Source organism: Megalops cyprinoides, chromosome 13 (genome assembly GCF_013368585.1).
Source record: "Megalops cyprinoides isolate fMegCyp1 chromosome 13, fMegCyp1.pri, whole genome shotgun sequence".
NCBI lineage: Eukaryota > Metazoa > Chordata > Actinopteri > Elopiformes > Megalopidae > Megalops > Megalops cyprinoides.
The window spans coordinates 21,875,383-21,902,283 of record NC_050595.1 but is presented as its reverse complement, the minus strand read 5'-3'; the positions used below and the strand labels follow the sequence as shown (position 1 = coordinate 21,902,283).

General features: G+C 41.7%; 1 protein-coding gene across 1 annotated transcript in view; it reads right to left on the bottom strand.

Moving 5' to 3' along the window:
* Positions 1–1,005: 1,005 nt before the first annotated feature.
* LOC118788161 (cytosolic carboxypeptidase 4) overlaps positions 1,006–26,901 on the bottom strand; it is a 120,610-nt gene continuing 94,714 nt past the window's right edge. Inside the window, exons 22-23 of the mRNA XM_036544053.1 lie at positions 23,663–23,826; positions 1,006–2,033 (exon numbers count right to left, since the gene is read on the bottom strand). Of these exons, the coding sequence (XP_036399946.1) occupies positions 1,730–2,033; positions 23,663–23,826 (468 nt within the window). The 3' untranslated portion in view covers positions 1,006–1,729. The remainder of the gene's footprint in view (positions 2,034–23,662; positions 23,827–26,901) is intronic.

The following is a 26,901-nucleotide window of genomic DNA, read 5'->3' as shown; positions in this document are numbered from 1 at the left end:
ACGTTTGACTGGTACTGTATGCACACACACACACACACACACATGCATGCAACCATGTGTGTATACACACGCATGCACACAATCACGCACACACACACACACACACACACACACACACATCAACGCACATGTACACACAAATGCACGCTCAAACACAGATCAATTTAGAGGTATCCAATTAACCTAGATAGCTAGCACTAGCCTGTGGAAAGAAATATGAATAGCAAGAGGAAGCCCACAAGTACAAAAAGAGAACATCTAAACACCACACTAGACAGAGCAACACACAACTTACTTTACCTGTCAAAACAGTAATGCAATTCCTTTATGTACATTATTGTACATGTATTAAAGCTAAGAGCTTTTCAGACTGAGCTGTTTAACAAAGGTTCAGAATACACCAAAGAAAAAAAATCAAGTACTGGTGTGTGGTCATCAGATGCTTACAAAGCTTTCGTGTTAGTAATAATCTGTAGCAGAGTGACCGGAGGGGTGCGGCTGCCCCGGGCCCACGGTTCTTACAGTTACAAAGAGGCCCACCTTGGGCCCAATCTGCTTGACTGAACATGCATTTTTGCTGTTTACCTGAATATTCTGAATAAAGTTTGTTTGTGTGTTTGATTGCGGCAAAAAAAGAAAAAGTCCGACTGAGGCCATAACCGTTTCGACCAACCCCTAGCTAAGTTTCTCACCACGAAATTTATTTTGAATGTTAGAGAAAACTTTATTTGCTGTCCAGTATCCTTGTGTAAGCGTACAAACAGAAACATTACGCCGTCCGTTCGAGTCCCAAAGTAGGAACTAGGCGATCGCTGGCTGTCTTGTTTTATTTCCCATCGCTGTCACTGCTGACGGAGCCGCGGTATTTAAAAATGCTCTCACGCAATGAGGTGAACTAAAATAGCACACCCCATTGTAAACCGCAGTTCTCTCTGTTCCGCCCTTCCGTCTCCATAAGTTTCCCCTTGGATCTGACTTGCATCTCCATACAGCCTATAATAGGCTCTGTAAGGGCCCACTACAGGTCCTCGCCCCCTCTGCAATGAGCCATCGGCTCCGCCCCTGGTAATAATCCATGTTTATTATGACTATTTGCTCCTATTATCAGTACTAATTTAAATGTATAACTAAAAGGCAGCACCAGCCTATGCATATGCATTCATTTACACATACGATGTGCCCAAGTACACTGATTTGTGATGTTCATGTTATATAATGAATATATTTAGCGCTGCATCAACAATTTGCTTTGGAATTCAAAGCAATGCGTTACAGGGCATTACTTATGTAAAGATTCTCCTTATTGCTTTTATGCATTCACCATGATGTACACTGCAGTGGTAAACCATGGCAAATCTGTCTGGGCAATTTTCTGGCCACTGCCACATTATTAAAATTGTAACTGTTGACAGCTGGGAAACACCTGAATGTGAACATGAAAAATAAATATACACACAGGTAAAAAAGTATGAATAGGCCTAGTTAATCACTGCTGAATAGCATTTTTTGCACATGTGTTGCCTGTGAGCCATGCATATCTATCATGATTTGTAGCCTGGCAGCTTTGCCAAAAACCTCTTCCAAATTTTGGTGGGGTTTGGCGGTAGACTGCCTCTGATGACCAATTCCAGTTTCTCCAAAAACAAGGCCTTTTGGAAGAAGGTACAATAACAAATGGTGTCTGCCTCTCCTGACACCATCTCTAAATTTGAAAGTTCTGAAATAACCCTTAACTTAAGATTGCCCCATTGGCAATGCCAATGCTGTTGTGTATGTCCCTTTTGGCATTCAGTGCCTCTGGAGGGGCTTCCCGTGTGAGGCAAGGAATGAGGCAGGGCTTCCTGTCAGGCTGTGGGAGGCCGTTCCTGGGCTCCTCCCTCCTCTCTTCCTCTCCCCCCTCCTCCTCCTCCTCAGAGCTCGACACGTTGTCATTGACCTCCGCGTCCAGCTCCTCACCACTGCCATGCTCCTGACAGCTGTCACTCAAGTACTCGATCTCCTCCACACAGGGCGGTTCGTCGTCCTCAAAGGAGCTGCAGGGGAAGCCATACAGTCAAACACTCCTACAGTATCAGCTCTGGTGGAACCTGATGCACATAGTTCCAGGCTACATTGGACTGCAGGTGTGCTCAGACATGATTTTCATATCAGGAACAAATCATTTACATTACAGACATGTCATTTAGTAATTTGGCAGATGCTGTTATCCAGAGCACATATAGTAAGTTCAAATGAACAACTGTACATACAGAAAATGACAGTTTAGCGGATATGACAAGTCTCCAATGTGGCAGCAATTAATTGAGTGGATATGGCTATCTGGACGTGAATATAAATTGTCAATTAAAACTAAAGTTAAGAATTTATTCAAAGAAGTCATTATCTGAAAGAAGAGACATTAAAATCTGTAGAATCAACTTAATGAGTAAATACACAAATAACATTTAATAATAACCACAATATTTACAAATGTAATATTACACAGTATGTGCAAATGTACAATGTAATGTAAATGGTGGTGCGGTGAATAGGTATTCTTAAACATACTCAGTCTTTGTCTACTGTACTCAGTTTTTGTCAGACTCCTCAGCTGGCCACAGGAGGAAGTCACGTGTGGCTTGTCCCTCTCTGCTTGCTGAGTATGGCTGGATTGCTGGCCTTGCTCATTTGTGTGGGTCAGAGCAGCATACCACTGGACGCCCTGCTCTTTGTCTCTTTTTGAACAAGAAGCCGGGCCATCAACATCCTGTTGATGTTTGTGGTACTCTTGGTCGGCAGTGCTCTAGGTCTGCAGGAACTCTAGCACTGCCGAGTTAAAGTTCCATAAAAGTCTTTCTTAGTTTCTCACTGAAGCTAGAAAACTGAACAGAGACTGGCATAGTCTCACTCCAAGTCTTTCATCACAAACCTTCACGACTTGAATTCTGGGTATTTCATTTACCAGATGCAAGCTTCTGGTTGAGGACACAAAGAAAACATTCACCATGTGGTAAGGGCTGGGTCTCTTGGTATAACCACCCTTTGCAAATCTTTCCGGTCTCTCAGAATCTCTCCCAGACATGTCTTACAAAGGTTGTAAGACAAAGCCAGCATGTAATGGATGTCAATCAATCACCAGACTTCACACCTCAGAAAGTGGGATGAATATGGCAGAGTCCTAGTTTTATGACCCTCTGAGTACACTCATAAAATGCAGGGATAATTCCTATCTCTCCCTGATGTGGTGCAGAAAGGGAAATGGTGAAGCATAGACCTTACAACTGTCACCTTCACTACAATAGACCTGATGGTACAATAACCAATACCATACTGAATACAGACCACTGCCATAATCAAAATTTCAGCTGCTAGTGTCAAAGTTTAGTGACACACTAAAGTTCTAGCAGGATCATTCTAGTACAAACCAGAGGACTCGAGCCTGCAGCCCTCATACCACAAGTCTGGTTCTATATCATAGAGGAGCCATGCCACAGAACAGGAAAACAGACTGTGCTACATATGGCCACAGTCAGATGGATGCCTGACAGGTCTGGAACCATTGGTATCTGGGTTAAGAAGACATATGCACACTGGTCAGTAGATCTGGCAGTTTCATGAACAGCGGGCCTCTGTTGCATTGTCTGCTTGATGTTACCTGGGTTTTTCCAGGTGTGGTGCTTGCCTTTCACACCCCTCTGAAGTGTTTATCACGGAAAGTGTGTCAGCCCAGGGGCCCTGTGCATGAGTCCTTTCCATCTCCTGGCCTGTGCAGTAGGTCCTGTTCTTACAGCCCTCACCTGTTTTTTCACCTCAGCTTTTTTAAGAATCTTAGACTACCTAGGAGACTGATCCCTCCCACCAGTGTGTTCCTTCTTTTTCTTTTTGGAGAGGTTAAGCAACCAAATCTTTTGTTCCTGTCACAGCGGGGACTGAGACAAGAGAGAGACTGCTCCTGCTGTGTCCACTGCAGGGTAATTCAGTCAATGCCTGAGAACAGGCACGTACTGTTTTATGAGGTAGCAGAACCCCCCAACAAAGATTCGTTGGGTGTACCAATCAGTTACACAGTAACTACAAAAAGTAATACAGTATAGCTGTAAGGGCTATAGAGTGACAGTTTGTAAGAAAGTACACTACATTTGAGTTAAATTTTAAAAAATAAACTTACTGCATTTTTTCTTCAGAGAACAACCCTACGTACCCTTGAACTACAGGTTGACGCAGTAAACATGCAGGTGTGGTACAGCTCCATTACTCCACCCTGCTGCTCTCATGAGGTGAAAGGCAGACACAGGGGACACACAGTGCGGGCAAAGATCTCGGATCGGGCGCTCCCTAATTCTCAGATGTTTACTCCAGGTGACCATGGGAGTTTTCCCACAGAGCCAAGTGCACTAGATGCCCTCAGTGTGGGCTATGCCTGCCAAAGTCAGTGTATCTTTGAGGCCCACTTGAAGGAGCTAAATGAGAGTTTGTTACCAGCGGCCTCGTCCTCTGGGAAGATGGAGGGAGGGGAGTCAGAGGTGGGATGTTTGGAGAGGGATTGTGTCTAATGCAGTGAACTGGAACGCACCCACGCCTCTCAGCTCTGGCTGGCCCACTGCCAAAAGATGCCTCGTCCCAACCAATAGCTTTTATCCCAGGAGCAACAGGTTCTGCCATTTACCTCAATCACAAACTAACAGCAACGAAATTGGTCTGGTGGAGAAAAAAAAGGTTGTTTTCAATGCAAATGCAATTCACTGAAAAGTTATGAAGGTGCCCTTAAAACAAGCATCCCTTAGCAAATGCCGCACTTTAGATTTATGCAGCTTTTTAAATATGTATACAGGCCTATGAATAAATATTCATGTACAATATGAATACTGATAATGCACGGTATCTGTTTGTAAGTACATTTGGAGGATTTCTGCCAGCATTATCTTCCTTTTATTCTCTCACCCAGGTGATACCTTGATCTTTCCTTAATTAATTTGTGAAGATCTGATTATAATCCATTCCTTTGTTTTCATAAAATGGCGTATCCCGCGTTCATCCTTAAAAGGACACGCTGTGTAAACACTGCGCCGGGTTCTCACTTGATTCTTTTATTTGAGCAAGCCAATGAATAATGGTGCTGTTCAGTCCCTAAAACGTTCAAGTGAATGGAACTCTCTCTCTCAGCAATCACAAATCTCACTGGGTTCATCTATACAGATCAATTTATATTTGCTTGGCATATTTAAATGCAAGGCATATTTCACAAATACGCTGTGAAATACTCCAATCCTACGTATAAACATGCTGTTATTTGCCATAAACGTCAGCACTTACCAAAGCTAAAGGGATAATGAGAAACAGAACAGCTGTGAAGTTGTTTCACGGGTTACAGTAGATGATTTTTCATTTGGAGGGCAGAAGCACGGGGGATGAGCAGTGATTACTCATCTCCAGGGTGTCTCTTACTGAGGCAACAAAGGCCTGAGAAGGCCGCCTTTGACCAGTTTCTAATGAGCTGATTGGTTGCTCAGGTTGCTCCTGCCAACAACGAAGGTCTCCCTGGTGACCAGCAAATGAAGACGGGTGGGGGGGGGTTCGAAGGAGGCTCATCAGAAGGACCGGAGGGATGGGGTGGCGTGAGGCTGGGTGCATTTAGACATAGCGGTAATGAAGCCGCTGTCTGTGCATGCAGATCTTTCTGTCCGGGCCCATGAAGGAGGCAGCGACCTTCAGATAGCAGTCCCCTGATTGACAGTCAACACGAGGCCCCGCCACACTAATCAGATTAAAAAAACAGGGATCCATTGTGGGGGACGTGGATGTGACAAGCAAACTGATTGCCATATCCATCTCAGAATGTGTGTGTCCCTGTGTGTGTGTGTGTCTGTCTGTGTTTATCCTATTCTGTTTCGAAAGGAAAAAAAAGTGAAAATAACAGCTGGCACAAAGCACTGAGACAACACAGAGTTTGTTATTCATCTCTTCATTACAAAAAAAAGGTAAAATGAAAAACAACTTTTGCCTGCAGGGGACTGAGATAGCCATAAGAGACAGACCCCCCCCACCTTCTGCTCCCCAAATATGTCTCACCTGCTGTCCTAAAACGCCTCGCCTTCTTCCCACACATGCATCTCCTTCTCCCCCACATGCATCACATTCTATCCTCACACATGTCACTCCCTCTCCTAACACACATCATATTCTGTCCTCACAAGTGTCAGTCTCGGCCCTTACATATATTAGCTCTCATTTCTCACCTCAGATGCAAAGCCTTGGGTGAGAGAAATACTGTAGTCCTTATAACCACCCTTTAGCTAAGTGTTACTGTTTTACATTCAAAGATCCAGTCAGGTCACTCCTATCAGTCACCCTCATCTGTACCCCACCCCCCCCATAAGGGCAGCAAAGACCATTCCTCTCAGCCCAAGGGACCCTGCAATCACTGCTCTGCAACGAACAAGAAGTGAGCAGGTGATTTTCTGGCTTTTACCCCATAGCAGTAAAATGTTGTCACTGCTGCTCTCTGTAGAAGGAACCACTCACTGAGAGAAAGAGTCAATCAGTCAGTCAGTCAGAGAGTGAAGGAGGGACAGGACTGATTCCAGGGTTGCTTCCAGTTGCAGACAGACATCAGATCGTAGAAAAGGGCCTTCCACTCGCTGTGGCCGGAGGGCACAAAGCCCTGGCTTTCAGGTGCCACAAGTCCCAGCAAACAATTCCACATCACAAGTATATAATGTCAAGGTTCAAATGCGCAAAGCATTGGGTCTGGCATTGTGGTTCACTGTTATTGTTCATAGAGTTACAGCTGTTCTGCTCTGACTGTAAGGTGCCTTTGTGAGGTGAACACAAAAAGTCTAACGCTGGACACACTACATATAAGCCTTGTAAGTGTCTGTGTTTGTACAGAGCTTGAATATAAACACTTTCCCTTGTTTTGAATTTTAAGAACTGTCCTTGTTGACCTTTCTTAGGAAACTCAGATCTTAGATGTACATATTAAAAAAATATTTACAAGATAAGCCAATGATCTTTTTAAGAGAACAGCTGTCAAATTAACGGTGTGCAAAGCCATTTTTTATATTTACATTTTTAATCAAAAGTTGAATATGTTCTCATTATTCATTCTCTATTCTCTATTCTACACAGGAAAAAAAATCAAACAAATTCATGGAGTTTACTCCAAGAATTTCAACTTCCTGTCTTATTTTGGTCAAGGTCCACCCGACAGCAAAAGGGTTTGTGGCCAGGAAATGACACCACTGTGAACAGCTCAGTGAGTAACACATGACTCTAGGTTAATTTTACTTCAGGCTTCCATCAGTTGTGTTTAGGTCAGCAAAGCCACTGGTTTGTTTGCAGGCACAAAGAAGCGTCCATGCAGCTTGTGTTGGACTTCAATGCCTTAAAGCAATCAGGCATCTTACAACCTCCACTATATATCAGCCAGCAAGCCACAATGAGGACAAAAAAATTTGCTGAGTGTACCTCTTGATTTCAACCTGCACTAGTAAATATTGTGCCACAACAATAAACGGGGCATTGTTTTTTATGAAGCCAATACATTATTCTACAATATAATACACGGAGTGTTAAATACTCCAGGAGCCAAGAATGTGTTCTGTAAAACATTCCATAAAATACTGCGCTGCCTGCTTGCACTTGGGCATAAACATTGGCTGTCTGCTCTATGACTTACCACTTCCACGGTGACAGTGTCCCACACTTTCATCTGAGGGTGACAGCCATGTCCTTAATAATACTGAAATCAGCACATAAAGCCGGCCAGTAATTTACAACTGATAAAATGTTTTGTGGTGTTTAATCTACCGTGTAAAAGGTAAAGATAGTCTTGGACAATAGCTACAAAGACAAACTGTCCCCATGCCCACCGACACACCGACAAATACCGACAGTAAATCAGACCACCCCTGCAATAATGATGTATGAATTCCACAGAAGAGTAGGCATTATTGCACTTTATCAAAACACTGGACCAAAATGTAGGCTGGAAACAAAGAAAAGGGAAGCATTTCCCCACCGGCCCTCGACACTTCATGCTTAAAAGGGAACTGTTATTCTTTATTTGCCAGCATTTATGTAATAGCTCATGTCAATTTTAAGTGCACGCAAACAGAAGCCTTAGTGAACTGAAACATCAGTGCAACCGCCGATTGCCATGAAAATTGAGCAAATAAGGAGGGATTGAATAATGCATGGGGTAAGGAAGAAATATGAGCAGTTTAAGAGGAGGCGAAAGAGCGGAATCGGGGAAGCGGGACTGTGAGAAACCAAAGGGCAGAACGGCAATAACAGGCAGGGAGACGGATCTGGAAGCCATGATGAAACAGATTACTATCCGCCTTCCTCTCCGGCCCTGGCTCTAATTAAGCGATCACAGAAATACCAGTCCGGCCCTCATTTGTTTGTGCTACTCGGCCGAAAGGACGCCATACATCTCCCTGACAGTTACTCATTACCCCTTCATACTTAAATCAGGTGTCAAGGGAATATCGAATTTGCAAATGACATGCATATCATGGTGGCTTGATAAGAACGTATCATTTGCGCGGGGGGGGGGGGGCATGTTGGTGTTTGTGTTAGTGGTACGGTTGGGGTCTGCATGGTCTCCCTGCTGAATGGTTTGTGAGGGCATAATGGGCCCCCACTACTGCTTGAGTGATTATACAACCGCGCGCATACGTTGCCAGTTTATCAACTGCTGACACCATGAGGATTATAATCAGGCAAATGGGGATGCAGACAGGAATCTGGGCAGTTAGACAAAACAAGTGAATGGAAAAAAAACATTGGCACATTGTAGTTCACACTGGGGTGTCAAAACATTTTTCCTTCCACCCTCAAAGCGCTGTTTCTCTCTGAGGAGTGAGAGAAAGTATGCCATGCTTAGAAAAAAAAGACTTTGTCTCAATCTTCCAGACTGCCGAACGTGGACCTTGTGAGGTAAAAAGCCAGCATTCAAGGATTATGACCAAAACCTGGCATGGGATTAGATGTATGCTCTGACTCACGCTATATAAAACAATGCCGTCTCTGTAAGAATTTAATTGATCTGAGACAACCTCCACCATGGCCAGTTCTCGAGGGCTACTGAATACCATATTTCAACTTTCCACATTACTTTCCCCACGTAGCCGACTTCAGCCTTCACTCTGCTTGGGCAGTTTGGCGGTGGGGAACATTAAAAGTTCAGTCTCATCTCTGGGCCTCAAAGAACAGTAGATTACTGCATGCCGTTGCATTTAATCAGTGACTAAGCATTCAGTTCGAGCCATAGATATTGAGACATCCAGCCGGAATGCGGCGTTTTCATTTTGATTGCTTCCCTTGCAATTAGTATTCCTCCAGTGAAGCCACTTGGTTCCTCGCGCAGGCACTTGAGTCTCAGAAGTGTTTCAATCGCCGAGAGGGCCTGCTGTGTATCCGAGGAGGAGCAGATGATCCGCGAGGATTGTGTGCGACACTTCCCTCACTTCCCTTCTGCTGAACAGCTCACAGAAGGGGAGGGAGGAGGAGTTCTGCTGAAGACCTTGACTCCTCCTGCTCCAGCTTGGAGCCAAACACAGGTCTGACCGTGACCTGACCATCATGTTTGGCGGTCCTCATGCAGTGAGCGGCAAGTGGTGACCCTCTGACCACAAAACGCATCCCCTCATAGTCTTCATGTGGCCACCTGATCATTTTGAACAATGTTAAGATGATATCTGGCAAGGGTCATGGCCCATGCCTTTTTGAGCTTGCATACGCATTCAGTTATTGTGTCCTGAGAATGCAGCTCTCCTAAGGTGAATAGTAGCCACTGAATCAGTAAAAATGTCATTTGAGACAACCTCATTCAGTGTGCCATTATGCACGAAGCAGGATTTTTTTTTTCCGAGTGTTCTGAAACTTCATTCCAACAGCCATTCAACTCCTAAGCTAAAAGTAATGTTGGAAGTCTAGTAACTGTGCAACTGTGCATGTTGCTGTGCATTCTCTGCATCCACTGTATCTATGTACTGGGATGTGTCACTGTGAATGTATGTTAACATAACTGTTACTGAGCCTTTGAGCAAGTTTCCTCTTGGATGGAAAATGAAGTAAAATCTGAAATCGACTCTCTCAAAAAGCCCAAGATCCTGAATGTTTCACCAAGATCATTAATGTTTGAAATCAATGCAAAGTTTCAACAGCAAAAGTTGGAGAGCTCATAATAATCATCTTATCCCCATAATTCAAATATATAACAACTTACTCTGCAAAATCACTTGGCAACATCTCCATTTGGCAATGGGGCCAATATTGAGCTGCCTACAGAAATATTCACCCATCCCCCTGTGTATATACTGCACACAAATCAGCAAAACTGATTTGTAACAATTGTGAGTTCAGGTGTTGCGGCAGCACAGTTGATTAACTGAATATACTCTCTCTAAAATCAAAAGAATCCTTGAATTTTTGTCCTTGGATTAGATTCAGTGCTGCATGCATGTTGTTTATATTTCATCACATGCTGAAATCTCTGTTGGCGCTATTATACAGTTTGTTTGTTGCGTATCCCGGATTCCTCCAGAAAGTAACGTAAACTCTCTGTGGACAACGTCTTAATAAGTACATGATTCAATTAAAACATATCATTACAATAAATTAAAGACTTCATGCCATCTCAGGCAGCCTCAATATAATTCCATCGCCAGTAACCCACAATGCATCATGCATAAAGTTCTTTCTTGGTGTTGGATTTGATGTCTCTCTTCTCTAAGTGACCATAAAAGTTGGCAAAGCTGAAAAAAACACCTTGGCACTCTGTCCTGTCCTACAATGCTTTCCAAAACACAGTGCTTTTCAAAAATGGCTTTATTCCCCATGTGGCTTCACTCCAGACAAAATGTTCAACACCCGGGACGTCAACGGAGCGAGCTGTGTTGATATAATTCAAAACATACTTGTGGTCCCTCACATTGTTTCTGTTAAAGGAAAAGCAGTGTGTGGACGTAACCTCCAAGTCAACCTTGCATTCTCTAATTATGAGAATGGTGACCTCTAACATTCTTTGATTCATCGTTTAAAGTTTCATGGAAAAAGAAAGAAGGAAATAAAGATACACAGTAATTATTGTCATGAAAGGTGTGAAATTTGTGAGGTTTGTTTTTTTCTTGTAAAGGTAAAAAGTTGAGAAAAGAACATCTACGTATCTAGAATGAAATCCAAAAAAACTGAAATTCCCCACAGTGCACATTATTACTTTTCCAGGGTTATGCAAATGAAGTAGGAAACAAACACTGAATTTTCTTAACACTGTACGATCTCCCTGTCGTTTGCAAAATATGCCATTTAAGTCGGTTGAAATTGCTTTTTCATTGCAGTCAAACCCACTATTACTGGGTATGCGAGAGCCATTCTGAAAATGCTTTAGCCTTTACAGAGAGCTAAATTAACTTTTGAAAACTGCTGATACAGACAGCAGGCAACAGACTTGCAACTCTGACTCCAATGCAAACAGCCCACACTCCATGGAGCACACAATAGGCCTATGGTCCAGACCTTACACAATAGGCAAAATTTCCTTTTATCAGGGTTTTTTTTGAAATGCACCAGTTTGTGAAACTGCTTTCTATTGTGGTTGTTGTTGTTGTTGTTGTTGTGGTTTGATGAACTGCCACAGTTATTAAAAATAATTCACATAGGAAAAACTTCAGCAAATTACTTTTTGATATTATTGATCTAATATTCATATTAGTTCAGCGACTGTATGAACTAATTAGCTTTTATGCATCTAAATGCATTATGTTGGACTGCCTGAATTATTATATTTTGAAACTGACTGCATCAGATTGAAAATAACCATCCCGCATGGGCATTTTTCCAAACTGCCTTTTCTAACTGGAGTGATAAAAGTAGTCATAAAAAGCAAATTAATCTCAATATTAATAAACATGATTAATGCAGTAATATTAATGACTTAATGAATCAATTAAGCTACAGTAATATTAAACATGTGTCTACATAAAGTGTAAAAATATCATGACATAAAATGCTTTTATTTCACAATAAAATAAACAATTTTTTTTATTACAGTTAAAAGTTTGACCAACAGCAAACAGATAAATGCCTATATTTTTTAAACAAATATTTACATTTCTACTAAAATCTGAGCTTGGAAAATTATCGAAAAAATGAGACAGAGAAGCAACAAATAACACAACATGGTTCACCTTAGAGCTGCCATGAAGAGCCGCATGGTTTTGGTTCTGATAGTGATCTATGATTTCGAACTCTTATCTCTGCAGCTATGTGTAGTCTCACTGCAGCCCCTCTTCCTCAGCCATGTCCCAAAGAGTCCCTCTGTACCTCAATGCCTTGAGGACATTATAGACAGGTGGAGGGAAGGGCCATTTCATTTTTTTCCATTCCTCCAGTCTCCTTTTCCATCCCTCTAATCTTGGTGCAAATATGATGCCTCTGAATCAAAAGCTATTAGCAGAAGTGGCCAGTCAGGCTTGCCGTGATCATTAGCAGAATTGGAAGAAAACCCGCATCGGTAACTATACGCTAACTATTTTCTGTCATCGGATGTGTCAAGACAAAGTTTTGCTGACGGAGCAGATTTGTAGAAGAAGGAACAAAGGTCTAGTCTATCTGCCTGTGTTTCGAAGACAGACCTTTTGTAATGGAAATCCATGATGTTCTGTAGCAGGTAGACATGTTCCAGAAGACAACCTGTTCAAGAGCTGTAGACGGACAGGCGTTTGGTTCTTCTGACAAATATTCATGAAAGCTGTGATCCAGGGCTATCAAATCGATGATATAGTAGTACTCTTATCACTAGCCCGTATACGATTGCCACATGTCAAATTGATATTCTTTAGTTAAAATATCAGTCCTTTTCACCAAAAGAATTATTACTATTAAAAGTGTGGCAGCAGAGTTCAATTCAGTTGAATGTATGGCCAAAATTGAATCTTGACAACACACTGCGATGGATGTGTACTGCACTATTACATCTACACAAAGATGACCTCTTATTCCAATTTCCACAAAACCTCACATAGAACATTTGCAACATTCTTTTCCATCTACTCAGAGAGTATATTTGGATCCACAGCCAGTCTCTCTTCTAGGCTAAAACAAAGATGAAAACCTATGTTCTTTTAATTCCATACTTCAAAAATTGTACTGATGACACAAATTGTTTAATTGTATAAAATTGCAAGGGATTTTATTTTTTGAAGGGGGGAGTAGGCCTACTGCCATCATGCAGTAAAGCGTTCTCAGCTGATGGAATACAAGCAGACCCAGATGTTCCGGAGCTGTTGTGCACTACTGCATTATTAGAATATTCCAATCACTTTTATCCAATGGTGTTCTCTTCCATCAGACAATGAAATGCACAAGTGTGTACATATAAAAAGCACCTAGGCAGGTTTAATGAGCAAATAAACCCAGGGAAAGTGTTCAGTTGGACATATCAAGCACATATAGGCATGAATACTTCCACAACAGAAAGAAGGCTATTACTTGTGTTGCACCCTCAGTGAACCCCATCATAATCAAGTGTTGCAATCTACAGAGATAATGTAATATCCATTACTGTACACACAATGAGTGGAGAGGGAGGGACCTCATCTCACACATACAGAGTCACCTGACCTTGAGAACAGCTAATCCAAGGTTATTACAATTTCACTCCAGCTTGCCTGATAATAACTGTTAGCAGCCTGAATGTTAACAACCTCATTTCTCTGTTCGAAAGAGGATTTAAACTTGCCACAGTCAGTCTATATGAAAATAACAAGAAAAGTTTTCCTTTTTAATCAAAAGCCTGCAGGTCAAAAAGGAAAACCAAACAAGATGTCCATTCATTATATATATTTTTAAATGCAGACAGAATGTTTTATAGAACTGAGGTAAGGACAGACAATATGCTGCACGCTAATCAGGGACCAAACAACCAAACTGTTTTATCAAACAAACACAGTCATTTTCAAACATCATCTTACATCATATCTCTAGTATGTAAGTATTACTGAAGAGTCTTGCCTAAACATTACAATGAGAATGCAGCATCATCTGCCTAAAGGCTAACCCACTTGTAAATATGATATCTGATCAAGAGTCCATTTCTGTTTAAATTTTGTTTGCTTTTACACACCCACAGGCATCTAGAATATTACAAATCCCATTTGCTGTGTTGCATTTAAATATCAATCAAGCTTGAGACAACAAATGTCAATTGCACACATGCACTCGTTGACTGACTCAGAATGCAACCTGACTGATTGGGTCTTCGCAATTATTCCCAGAGCACATGGACAGAGTTGCCTAAGCTTGTGTTCTGGTTCTAGCCACTCCAGACTGTGATCTGGAATGCTTGTGATATAATTACATTACTTCATACACCATATGCATGTCCACACAAAGTGCTGAAGGACAGCAGTAGGGCATAAAGTTAAAAAAAGACAGTATTTCATCCTCAAGTCTTGATTTAGCAGCTGATGTATATTAAATCTTCTACAATCTATTACAAATCTGTCTAAAACCTTTGATCCAACAGAGTGAGAGATAATTAAGGCCGGAGCTAAAATTAAACCAGGCTGTCTCCCTCAAGTCATCCGCCATGATTATGAGTTTATTGATTATTCGGAGTTACCCACCCCTCATCATAAATGGGTTTTTTTTAACAAGTTATTAGCTGTCAATAAAAAAGAGACCCAAACAGAATAATGGCGAAAAAATGCATCATCGTTACAACGAAAGGCTCCTCTGTCTTCAGATTTGGGAAGATTAAGCTGCGAGATGACATATGTGAGTTGATATCCGACTGCCAGAGGAAACATGCATTTCCACATGCTGAACGTCCAGATGTCTCTCAAGTCGTCTGGCAATGAGGGCTTATAGAATATAACCACAATCTACGCATCGTCTCTACACGTTTGCGTATTGCTAATTAACCTCACAAACTCGAACACAATAATGGGCGGGTGATGGAATTTCTTATTTATTACCTTCCGGCTACCCTCAACACCAATCTGTCTTAAACTAATTACGTTAATCCTATGGATGTGATTAAATCAAGTCATACCATGAATAGAATGCCATTCAACACGGTGCTTGAAAGGTATACATACTACCCATAAACATGACACCACCAGGATACACTATCATGGAGCATGGAGCTGCGGCCTGACCGAAATCCATCGTCTCCAGTCCTCGGTCTAAACCCCAGTGCATTTTCCACCTGACACCATCTGAAAACCGGAGGATGTCTATTTGCAGGTTAAACCACCAGTAAATTTACTTCTGTGACTAAGCCGCTTACCTCGTTAAATAGCCCATATAAAGAGAATACAGATTGAAGTCCGCACAAATAATCTAATTTGCAGATTAAAAGGGACAAGATGCGTGTGGCGTGTCAGATTGGGAAAGAGCGTGTCACTGCGACGGTAGGGGGGACAGCCTTTTAATCAGGCTCCCCCTCGGGAGTCTTTCTATGCTGCGCATGGTCTGCGAGTTGTTTAGAGTGGCCGCTCTCAGAATCTACTGCAGACACCAAAGAGCTGCTGTGGTTATTCCTGTTAACGCCCTTCAATGTTTTTTGGCACACTTTGAAGAATAATACAGTACCACCCTCACTTCACTCAGCTGTGAAATACTCCAAGTGCTGCGTTTTCTAGATACTGTCAAATGAAAACGCCGTCACCAATTTCTAAACCTACGTTGTACTGGCCCCTCAATTTCCTGGCATCCATTAGACAGTTTTTAGAAGGCTGACAAGCCAGATATTTTCATACGAAATGCTCTGAATAATTCATGTTTTAATGATGAAATACCACAACTTGTTTCCTTATAGTTGAAATTATTGTTGTAGAAGAAAAAATGAAAAATCTCAATCAAAATGTTTTATGGAGAACAGAATGAACAATACTGTATCACTAAATAAGCTACAAATGCCTCTGTAAAATATGACTTGGCTCAATACCTGTCATGGTGATGTCACAATTGGTACCGAACCTAACACCCACACACACTTCGGTGTTAGCTGAGGTTAGCTGTCCAGAAGAATCACGCAGAGAGAGGGAGAGGGAGGGGGGATCCATAAAGATAAGTGGGGGAGCCCAATCCCAGCACCTCCTAGTACCCATGTTAACACCCACACAGGACTACATGCACTAGCTGCATCCACACCTGTCTCAACACACCACGCATTAAGCTGCTTTAGACATTTCATTTGTTTCTGCAATAAAGGAACCCTTAATGTAGCAGTGGCAACTCAAAAAGCTACACTTCCCTCAGTTTGCTAAGAAGACCAAGAAATGTAAGGCGTGGGGAGGATGAATACTCCTCTTAATTCACTCTGTGCACAAGAAATGCTTCTCTGCACACACACACGCCCAGATGAAAAAAACACACATTCCTCTGCATTCCACCTGTCCCATCTGTTTAAAGGAGAAAACTTTGCACATACAGCGCAACCCCTGGGCCCAACGCCTCTCCACATTCTCAAGAACCTCAGAAACAAGCGCTGCTAATGAACCTGATTAAAACTTCAGTTTGTAGAGCAGGTCTCCAGAGTTCTGCATCCTTTGTTAAAATTAACTAACATTCATAAATATTGCACCGTGGAGGGACTTTGTATTTCCAAGCAGGAAGAAGCATTCGCTCAGTTTTGGCAGGGAGTGCACAAATATCTTTCTCAAACTGTGAGTCTAATAGTTTCTTCAGCCATTTTGAGTGAAAGTGAAAAGGGGACATTGCAGAGGGTCATTCAGTGAAATATAGCCTTACCTGAGCCGATAAGAAACGTCAACATCGGTGATGTGTCTACATTCTCATAGAAATATGGATTTTGTCCTTATGGCCGTCACCTCAGAGGAGAATCATTAATACATATAGTGACAGTAGTGAATTTGTCAGTACTGCAAAAAGGTGCTGTATGCGAAAGAATGAGTAGTAGAAGACCCTTTAGAGCAGTCCCACCCTGCCAAATCTAGATTTCATCCAACAAATACTGGCACAGTTGATTTATTGCCAACAACACAGCACCGCAGTGTTTAAATTGTATGTGTCAAAAGTGTTTAAACGTTTGTCCATCCAACTTAACTCACTTCACATCGCTTTCAGGTACATGACACTATGGAGCCTGAATTTTAGCATCAGTCTCATTTATGAGTACCCATCAGTCTGCTGCAAGGATACCTGGCTGTCAGGAGAATGATTGACTTTCCTGACAGTTGACACCACTTTAAAGACAAAACAGGCAGCAACTGAAAGGTTTCGTTAAGACCTTAACATAAAGTGTGCAGTCTTTGATTTTGCCTTTTCATCAGTCAGATCAATGAGAATTAAACATCAAAATGAAACAATCAAACAATCACAAAACCCCTCAGTGTCAAAAACAAAGGAAACAAACAAAAAACAGAGGCTTTTACAAGAGGGAAACACAATCAAAGCTGGAGCTTTTTTGATCGACCACACTATTCTCTTATATGCAAAAGAGTTTATATGATGGCGCGGCTTAAAAAAAATGTCCGAAAAATGAGAAGGAAGTCAGGAAAAAAGAGGTGGGAATTAAGAATACTGTGGAGGTGGAGGGGTCTGCGTAAACTAAACAGTTTGCTGACTGAAGAAAAACACCAGCCTTCCTTGGAGACGTGATATTCATCAGTTGACAGCAACTGTGTTGGCTGTCAGAGGAACAGATCAAAATTCCGCCGCAATAAAGAAGGAAGACATCTAGACATGGAAACGTCAGCTCTTGTTATCCAGCAAAACACACACATACAAACACGCGCATGCACACACACATGCGCGCACGCGCGCACACACATACACAAACAAAACCATGACGGCCTTTCAGAAACAGTGGGGGAGCTGGTAATTTCTAAAACAACACAATCTCTGCTCCTGCAATGTGTCAAGCACAGCAGATCAAATTGTTCAATGCAAATGTCATTTTTTTGACTTGTAAGGGCCGATCCTCGCACAGTAGAAAAAGCAGACTACACAAGAACTTAAACATTTTACAGTCAATTCAAACAGAGTAAAGCAAACCCTTTTTGTTAAGGGTGCTATGCCCCTTTGTTTCTCATTGACCCCACAATATTTTTATTCATTTTATGCATTGAAATTAGTTATTTAATTGCATGCGAGAAGTGTAAATGATTAATTCAGGTATTTTATTTAATTAATTAAGGCTGTTTTTAACATTTTTATCACAATTATACTTTATTGTTATATTGTGTTATATTCATATATTATTATGTATTCTGCTTGTCTGACTTGTCTGAATGACACTATGACATTCTCTGGGCTGCAATTTCACTACATGAAAAGTGCTATACAAATACGCTTCTGGATTATTGTTATTTGGTAAACAAGACAATCATTTCCTTGTGTGCGCCCCAGCTCTTCTCATAATTCCTTCATTTCATCTTAAATAGTGCAGGCCTACTGAGCAATGCTTTAAATTACAATGCCAGTACTAGTACATGAATATGATACACAACAATACATAAATGACACTACATTACACAGTCCTTAACCTCAGATCAAGCAGTAATCACAGTAATCAGTCCTTAAACAACAGAGCCTGACCCACACTGACCCTGCAGAGACGGTGCCCTGCCTGTCCCGGGACAACCTTCACAAAAGCATACCGATCCAGGAAGGGAAATTAAGAGGAATCCATAACCGTAAATAATCACCCTCCACCTGAAGCTTTAATGAATTGCAGTGATAAATTCCCAGCCATTATCAGGCAGAGACAGAGGTACAGCAAAGCTGATGGGCTGCTCAGCACCACTCACTAACAATAAGCCATGTACAGTAGACACAACGTGGGAGATGCACAGCTGCTCCTGTTCTCCCCTTTGAAAAGCAGTCCTTTCTCATGCAAACTTATTAAATATTCCGGAATCCTGAACTGAAGGTTAGCAACACCCAACCACTCCAAACACTGCCCTCTAACAGAAAGAAGTACTTCAGCCAGATCCACAACCACACTTTGATCTGACAGCTCTTTAAGTAACTTTTCAAGCAACAGATTCAAAATGCTTTTCCCAAAAAAAAAAAAAACATGAATGCTTCAAAGACCATTAATGCCAGCAGTTAGTTAATAATTAAGAAGCACCATCTTACCAAGCTATTTAAAGGAAACATTCATGCACTCGGATATGCTTAATTTTAAAAGAGAGAAAAGAAAAGTTTGGCACACATTGTTAGATGTATTTCAATTATCCCATGTAATGACAGGGTTTAAGAACCCATAATTGACCCTATTTTCAAGGTGTTTTCAACTTCATATTTATAATCCATATGTGCAACTGAAATGAGTTGGATTTATAATTATATGATTTATATCCTTCCTAACCCCCTGGGAATTGTAATATATTCAAGGGTAACAGTGTAGAAATCTAACCACTAGCTTCACCATGAGCATGCAGGCAATGTGCAAATTATCAAATGCAGACCCTGAGACTATTTCTGTAGGTGATCATTGTTCACCTTTTAATGGGTTTCCTTTTATTCTACATGACCTCACAAAAAAAAAAAAAAAAAAAAATGCAAGCAGATTTGGTAGCCATCTTTCCTCCAGCAACTTGGTATTTGCTGGAGTTGGCATCACTAGCCTTTTGTTACAGCAAGAGGAGGGTGCGGTATGAGGAGAAAATTTGTCTTTGGTCTGAGCATTTTTGAACAGAATAAGTAAGTGAACACCATGACCAAACACAGACTAGACGCTGGACTCTCACTGCTGGATGGTTTACTTTTTTCTTACCAAACACAAATCAAGCTCTGTGATAACCCAAATTAATGAAAAAAGGGTTTTTTGTAATAAGGGACAAAGGTTTATTTTAATGTAGGGTTAGGCTCTAAAATAAATAGTTAACAGATATTTAGCTAACTACAAACTAATTTTACAGCTCATTACAAACTAATTTGATATGCTCAATGAGTTAAGTTTATCAACTGTGTTAGCTAGCTACAAGCATACCAGCCACAGTATTTTAAAAGCTGCCTTTCAACACCTACACTATTATTTACAGCAAGCTAGCTATTATTTTGTGATGGATACTGTCATCATTCTGCTAATAGTGAATGCTGCTACCTACATTACGCCACAAAAAGTTAGCTTGCTAGCTAACAACACATTTTACAAACAAATTATTTATATCTTAGCCATCTACTGTTGAACACTACAATACTAAACTATTCCTGATATTACTGCTGTCAAACACCATTTACTAACTTGGCAGACCTCGTTACTCAGGAACACTTACACAGCTTCCATTAGATTGATACAGATGGAAAAATACTGATGCATCTCAGGTTATTTGATCTGACTAGGCAGCAGTGTAGCATAGTGGTTAAGGAGCAGGACTCGTAACCGAAAGGTTGCCGGTTCGATCCCCGCTGGGACACTGCTGCTGTACCCTTGGGCAAGGTACTTAACCCACAATTGCCGCAGTAAAATATCCAGCTGTATAAATGGATAACATTGTAAAGAACTGTAACCTATGTACGTCGCTTTGGATAAAAGCGTCTGCTAAATGAATAAATGTAAATGTAAATGACTTTAAAAAACAGCAGTGCCTAACCCCAGGTTTGTATGCAGCTCACAGTAAGAAGTCAAGAGGACCATATTAATGAGATACACCCAGACGAAAAAGTCAATAATTGTGCACCTGTTTGCTTCATACCAGCCAGTAGAAGGAATGGAAGTTGTCACAATTCTGGACCAATAATTGTATATTTCTTACTTTGGGAAACATCTGGAGAGACTACCCTTTCTGAATGAATGAAGTCTTCATTTTCAAGAGTAGTCTCTCAAGACGTTCCTCACAGTAACCAGAGGCAGGAGCCTAAATGGCCATGCACTGGTATAAAAAAGGTAGACGCAATTTATTGGCCAATTTATGTACATTCACGTATTTTCAGTGATGAGAATTATTTTAACTGAAACAGATTTATTCATTAATAAGGCTTTTGTAAAATGGTATAATTAAATCCCAGCTTTATATTTTAAAGTATAAAACTACACTATATGGCCAAAAGTATGTGGACACCTGACCATCACACCTATATGAGCTTATTGGACATCCCATTCCAAAGCCATGGGCATTAATATGGAGTTGCCCCCCCTCTGCAGCTATAACAGCCTCCAAGATTTTGGAGTGTGTCTGTGGGAAATTGTGCCCATTCAGCCAAAAGCGCATTTGTGAGGTCAGGCACTGATGTTGGACAAGAAGGCCTGGCTCGCAATCGGCGTTCTAATTAATCCCAAAGGTGTTCAGTGGGGTTGAGGTCAGGGCTCTGTGCAGGCCACTGGAGTTCCTCCACATCAAACATCAAACCATGTCTTTATGGATGTTGCTTTGTGCACAGGGGCACAGTCACACAGTCATGCTGGAACAGGAAAGGGCCTTCCCCAAACTGTTGCCACAAAGTTGTTTAAATACAATTGTTTAAAATGCCTTTGTATACTGTAGCATTAATGTTACCCTTCACTGGAACTAAGGGGCCTTGCCCCAACCCTGAAAAACAGCCCCAGACCATTATCCCTCCTCAACCAAACTTTACATTAGGAACTATGCATTCCGGTAGGTAGCGCTCTCCTGGCATCCGCCAAACTCAGATTCGTCCATCAGGCTGCCAAATAGTGAAGAGTGATTCATCACTCCAGAGAACGTGTTTCCATTGCTCCAGAGTTCAGTGGCGCTGTGCTTTGCACCACTCCAGCCGTCGCTTGGCATTGCGCATACTGATGTTGGGCTTGTGTGCAGCTGCTCGGCCATGGAAACCCATTTCATGAAGTTCCCAACGCACAGTTCCTGTGCTGATGTTGCAGCCAGAGACAGTTTGGAACTCTGTAGTGAGTGATTCAACAGAGGATAGGCAGTTTTTACGTGCTACACGCTTCAGCACTCGGCAGCCCCGCTCTGTAAATTTGCGTGGTCTACCACTTCGTGGCTGAGCTACTGTTGCTCCTAGACGCTTCCACTTGACAATAATAACACTTACAGTTGACCGGAGCGGATATAGCAGGGCAGAAATTTTGCAACCTGACTTGTGGCAAAGATGGCATCCTATGACAGTGCCACATTTAAAGTCGCTGAGCTCTCCAGTATGACCCATTCTACTTCCAAGGTTTGTCTATGGAGATTACATGGCTATATGCTTGATTTTATGTACCTGTTAACAATCGGTGTGGCTGAAACACCTGAACTCAATTATTAGGAGGGGTGCCCACATACTTTTGGCCATATAGTGTACAGTATATCTATATATAGAGTTTTTACTTGGGGCTTATTAGATGTATTTCTATAGTGTACCATCACTGTTTTCTATTTATTTTTTTACTATTTATTTATTGATACAATTTTTTTGGCATGCAAGGTCTGCAAAGATGCACATTTAGCAATTCTCTCTTATATAATAATTTTGGTATGACTATCTCTGACAGAACTCCATGGAGCTTGGAAGAAAAAGGTATTTCCAAAGTCAAACAGAATTTTCAACTACAGCGTGACACGCTACAAAGTGGCCTTTCTGTCATGCTGAAACTAAGTAAAGCCCTGAGGGAACCATCCCACCATGCTGTCTCCTGGTTACATCACTACTGGGGGAAAAAAAGAATCCTGAAGAGAGAGAGAAGAGGACTAATCCCAGCGGAGCACTAAAAGTTCTGGAAGGACAAAGATGTTACATTTCAAATGCTCACAAAAGGGATTTAATTGAAGTTCTTAGAATCAATAGAAAAGCTTTGCTCCCTTTTGTTCCTTGAAATACATCCGGTCAATGAAATTTACCCCATCGCCATCAGGAAGAGAGACCTGTGCCTCCCTGAAACATCCTTGCCAGCACATTAAAAAGCAGAGGGAGCCCTGCAACTGCTTATCATGCCACTCTTCAGTGACTGATGCCCCCGATCACAGGGTGCAGAACACAAACACTTAATCCATCTAACTGAGAAGACCAGCCTGAAGGACAGCAGGAATGGAAACTCCCAATGCACAGCAGCCTGAGTCATTCCAGGTTTTACTAGGAGAAAGTTAGTGGAAGCCACCAGCAAGTAGATTCCACTCAGTGCATTAAACCGCTACGTATTAGGATTGCTGTTTCTCTGCTTGTAAAGAGACAGCTCAAGAAGATAGCACATCTTCCAACATGTTAAGAAAAACTGGTATGACATATGGAATCTTGGCAGGGCTTTTCCGCTCTTCAACCTGTCATTCCACGCCCAGTTTAATGTGGATGAAAGGACCCAAAGGACTTTGATTAGTCGGTACGCTACTGGTTATAATAGCTCTGTGAGGCATTGACATGTTTATTAAATGTGGTCTGACATTTTCTGCATGTATTGTTGTTTATGTGGCCTTATTATACTCATGTTCCTTTCTTTCAGAGTCGCTCCAGATAAGAGTGTCTGCCAAACGAACAAATGCGAATGTACATGTAAACATGACAGCTGCAAGATTAGAATGTATACACACGGTAAAATGTTTCTGTTTTGCTTCCGTCCTTGTAAACAGCACCAGCGACTGAAGAGCACTATATGTTTGCATCAAAGATCACAAACATGTCACACAAATCTCTAAAGAGCAGGAGAGAACACCGGCTCTTGTCAAGAATTTGTCTCAGAAGTAAAATAATGCCCTCTAGTGAAAAATCTGCGACTGGGGTACACTGGGTAAACCGTACTCACTTGTGCGACTTGTGGTCCAGGAGGCTGTCGTCCAGGTCGAGGAGGGCGGAGGCGTGGTTGAAGAACTTCCTGCTGTAGAGGAGTGTGTTCCTCCTGAGGGACAGCAGGCTCTGGCAGAACTTCAGGCCCATCTCCTCCAGCTCCCGCGTACCGGTCTGCAGGCCCTGGGGGCGCGTGCGCATACACACACAGCCAGACATGCACGCACATACACAAACGCACACATGCATTCACCCATACACAAGAACACACAAAAAACACACACACACACACACACACATGCACGCACGCACATGGAAGGAGGAAAGCCATTAGCTACTCTCTCAGGCCCTGCAGGGTTGAGTCACTGACAATGGACTGAAAAAGCTGTAGTGCACTCACACACAGAGAAGAATAACTACAGTAATGTCTACCTAAGTACACAAAGCTCAGCATAGATGACTACCTACTGAAACTCATAAGAAAAGGACACATTCATTCTGAAAATCAAATAACTGTCAGTAAGTAATTGAGGGGTATCTACACATCAGCCATTTCTGACATAACAATCACTTTTTACTTAATTTCTTCTGGTAGGGGAATAATAAATTATTACTTACTTTAAAAATGACCATATTTAAGTGGGACCTATATATGGTTATAATTTAATACATTACATACTATACAATCTATTTGTACAGCTGATTTTTTTTTTTTTTTGTGATGAAGTAATAAGGTACAAGAGCATTGGCCTGCTTGCTGTATGAATTGAACTTACACCGCACTGATACAAAGTCCACTTCGTCTTCCATCCATCCACACTGCACAAATGGATGTGCTATCCAGTTATGAAAATGTGATAATTCATACCCTTCATAGGATTAATTAATTGTTCATGTAAAAAACAATGTTTGCATTGTGTGGGTTTGCTTTCTGTGTTACCACTTAAATTGTGTAAAACTCACTTTCCAAGACCAAAGGAGCTATTCAGGAAAAGCCCCTCAAAATGTCTCTCAAACAGGTTTGAAGCGGTCTTGTTTTTAAGCTGTTTGCATGCTGTATGGCCTACATGTGAAAAATATTAGTATGGACCTGGTGCAGACTTGGTATTTGTTTTCTCTCGTAGTCTCTTGAAGTCATAATGACTAAAGATAATTGTTCTACAAGTGGACTGCAGCTGCTTGCTGAAGCGTGTTATTGGCATATATGTGTCACGTTTCTCCTGAAAGAGGTAAAACACTAGATACCAGGAAAATGCCCTGCCTGTGATAAAAACACATGCAAGCACGGCGCACTGGGAAAAGCCTGCGTCTTTATCTCACACACACACAAGTTAAATGATGTCATGCAGCAGTTAATACCCCGGAGACTTCAACTTCTTTTCATCTCACCAGTGTCTCTGGTTATTTTCTGACCACTTGCTCATGCAATACATCACACAACAGCCTGCTTTCGTGACACACACTGATACGACTGGTGCCAGTGTTGTTCTCATCTACGGTCACCTTAACGGGAGAGTGAATAGTGTTTCTCAGAGAGTTCCAATTTTCCACATGAGTCTCTTTCTTTTTAATCCCCTGTTTAGACCACACTTTCCTTCCACCCACAATTCCCCGTCTTTCACTACTGCAGAAAGGCTGTCTGTGGATGAGGGGAAAGCACACACCGCATTCGCAATGAGCTGGAGATCTCAGCGGGTCCCGAGAGCTCCCAGAATCCTCCTCCGCCTCACACTTCACCAGGGGAACCGTGTGAGGGTGGGACAGCGGGGGGTGGGGGGGGGGAGGTGTTGAGTGTGTGTGCGCGTGCCACCCTAGTCTCCCACACACACACCGCATCAGACCAACAAGACACGCCGGCAGACAGCCGAGGGAGAGCTGGGGTCATCCTGACTGAGAAGAACACTGCGTACAAGGGATAACTCTTCAATAATTTAGAAAGCAGAAGAGGTTTACATGGGCGGAATGCATATCACCAAGCCTGTTTACTTGGAGAGAAAATCAATTCTCTCCATGTTTGCATTGTGCGAGCTGCATTGACCATTGCAATTTCTAGCCAGGCTCCCCTATGCGCTAAAGCTCGTCAAATGTCAAATTGTTTGACAGGCCCTGGGATGGCGTGCACAATTAAATTTGAAAGAATCCCCCCCCCCAAGTTGCCATACAAACTCTTGTGTAACATGGCACCACAGCAACCTTGGGTTCAACATGGAGCATGTGAAATTGCATCTGCACTTATAATTCATTTTGCTAATAAATATTTATAATCACCATTTATGAGATGTATGAAATGAGGTGAAGAATTGATATTCCACATTTCTGAGGGTTCACACCACAAAGCAAGATGCACCTTACACATTAAAGGCTAAAGAGTTTAGCAGCCTGTTTTCGCCAGAGCTAACATGCAATCTCTGGCCTCAATTCAGCTGCCTTTTTCATACTTTTTTATTCTTTTCTTAATTAGATTGGCAGAATAAAAGAAGAAATAACTTGCCTAAAAGCAACAGCAGAGTCTAAAACAAATTATAAGATGACAAAAACAATGCCTTTGGCAGAGGAACGTTTAATGAGCTGCACAGAAAGGGACTCTTCACACCCAAGATACCAGATCCTGTGCATGCAAGAGAAAAGTTGGAGACACAATAAACTATTTGTGACTCAAAATGCAGACTAGACTGAGTCAATGGGATTTCCAAATGAATGTACTCCTCCCTCAGAGGGTTCTTCACATTACTCCCTGTCAATCCAGCATGGAACCCGCCCAAAAAAGCAGAGTATGCCAGAGAGATCAAACTGCACACTCACACAGCTACTGTCTAACCAAACCTATGGCATAAATGACACAGGGGTCATTTACATAATGATTTGTCAAGACAAAACATAATGAATTGATCCAATATCCCACAAATTGTTTCCTGAGAGAGCTTCAGATATTACGTTTCCCTACATAGAGGTATATTTACAAGTTGGGGTCAATCTCCTGATGTTCTTTGTAAGGGAATGTGGTTGTGGTACAGATAGGCTCTCCACAATTATTTTCAAATTCTAATTCTTTCCAATTTTGATATAATTAGTTTCATACATTACCTCATTTAATATTTATATTTTCATTTCTGCAGTGATGCATTTGAAAAAAATATATATTTCGAACAATGATCCCACATAGGTGCCAAGAATCAATTGCTATTCTATCCTTAACAGTAGGAACAGCAAAACACACAGGCACAAATGTATGTACTCATACATGCATGCATTTTCAGA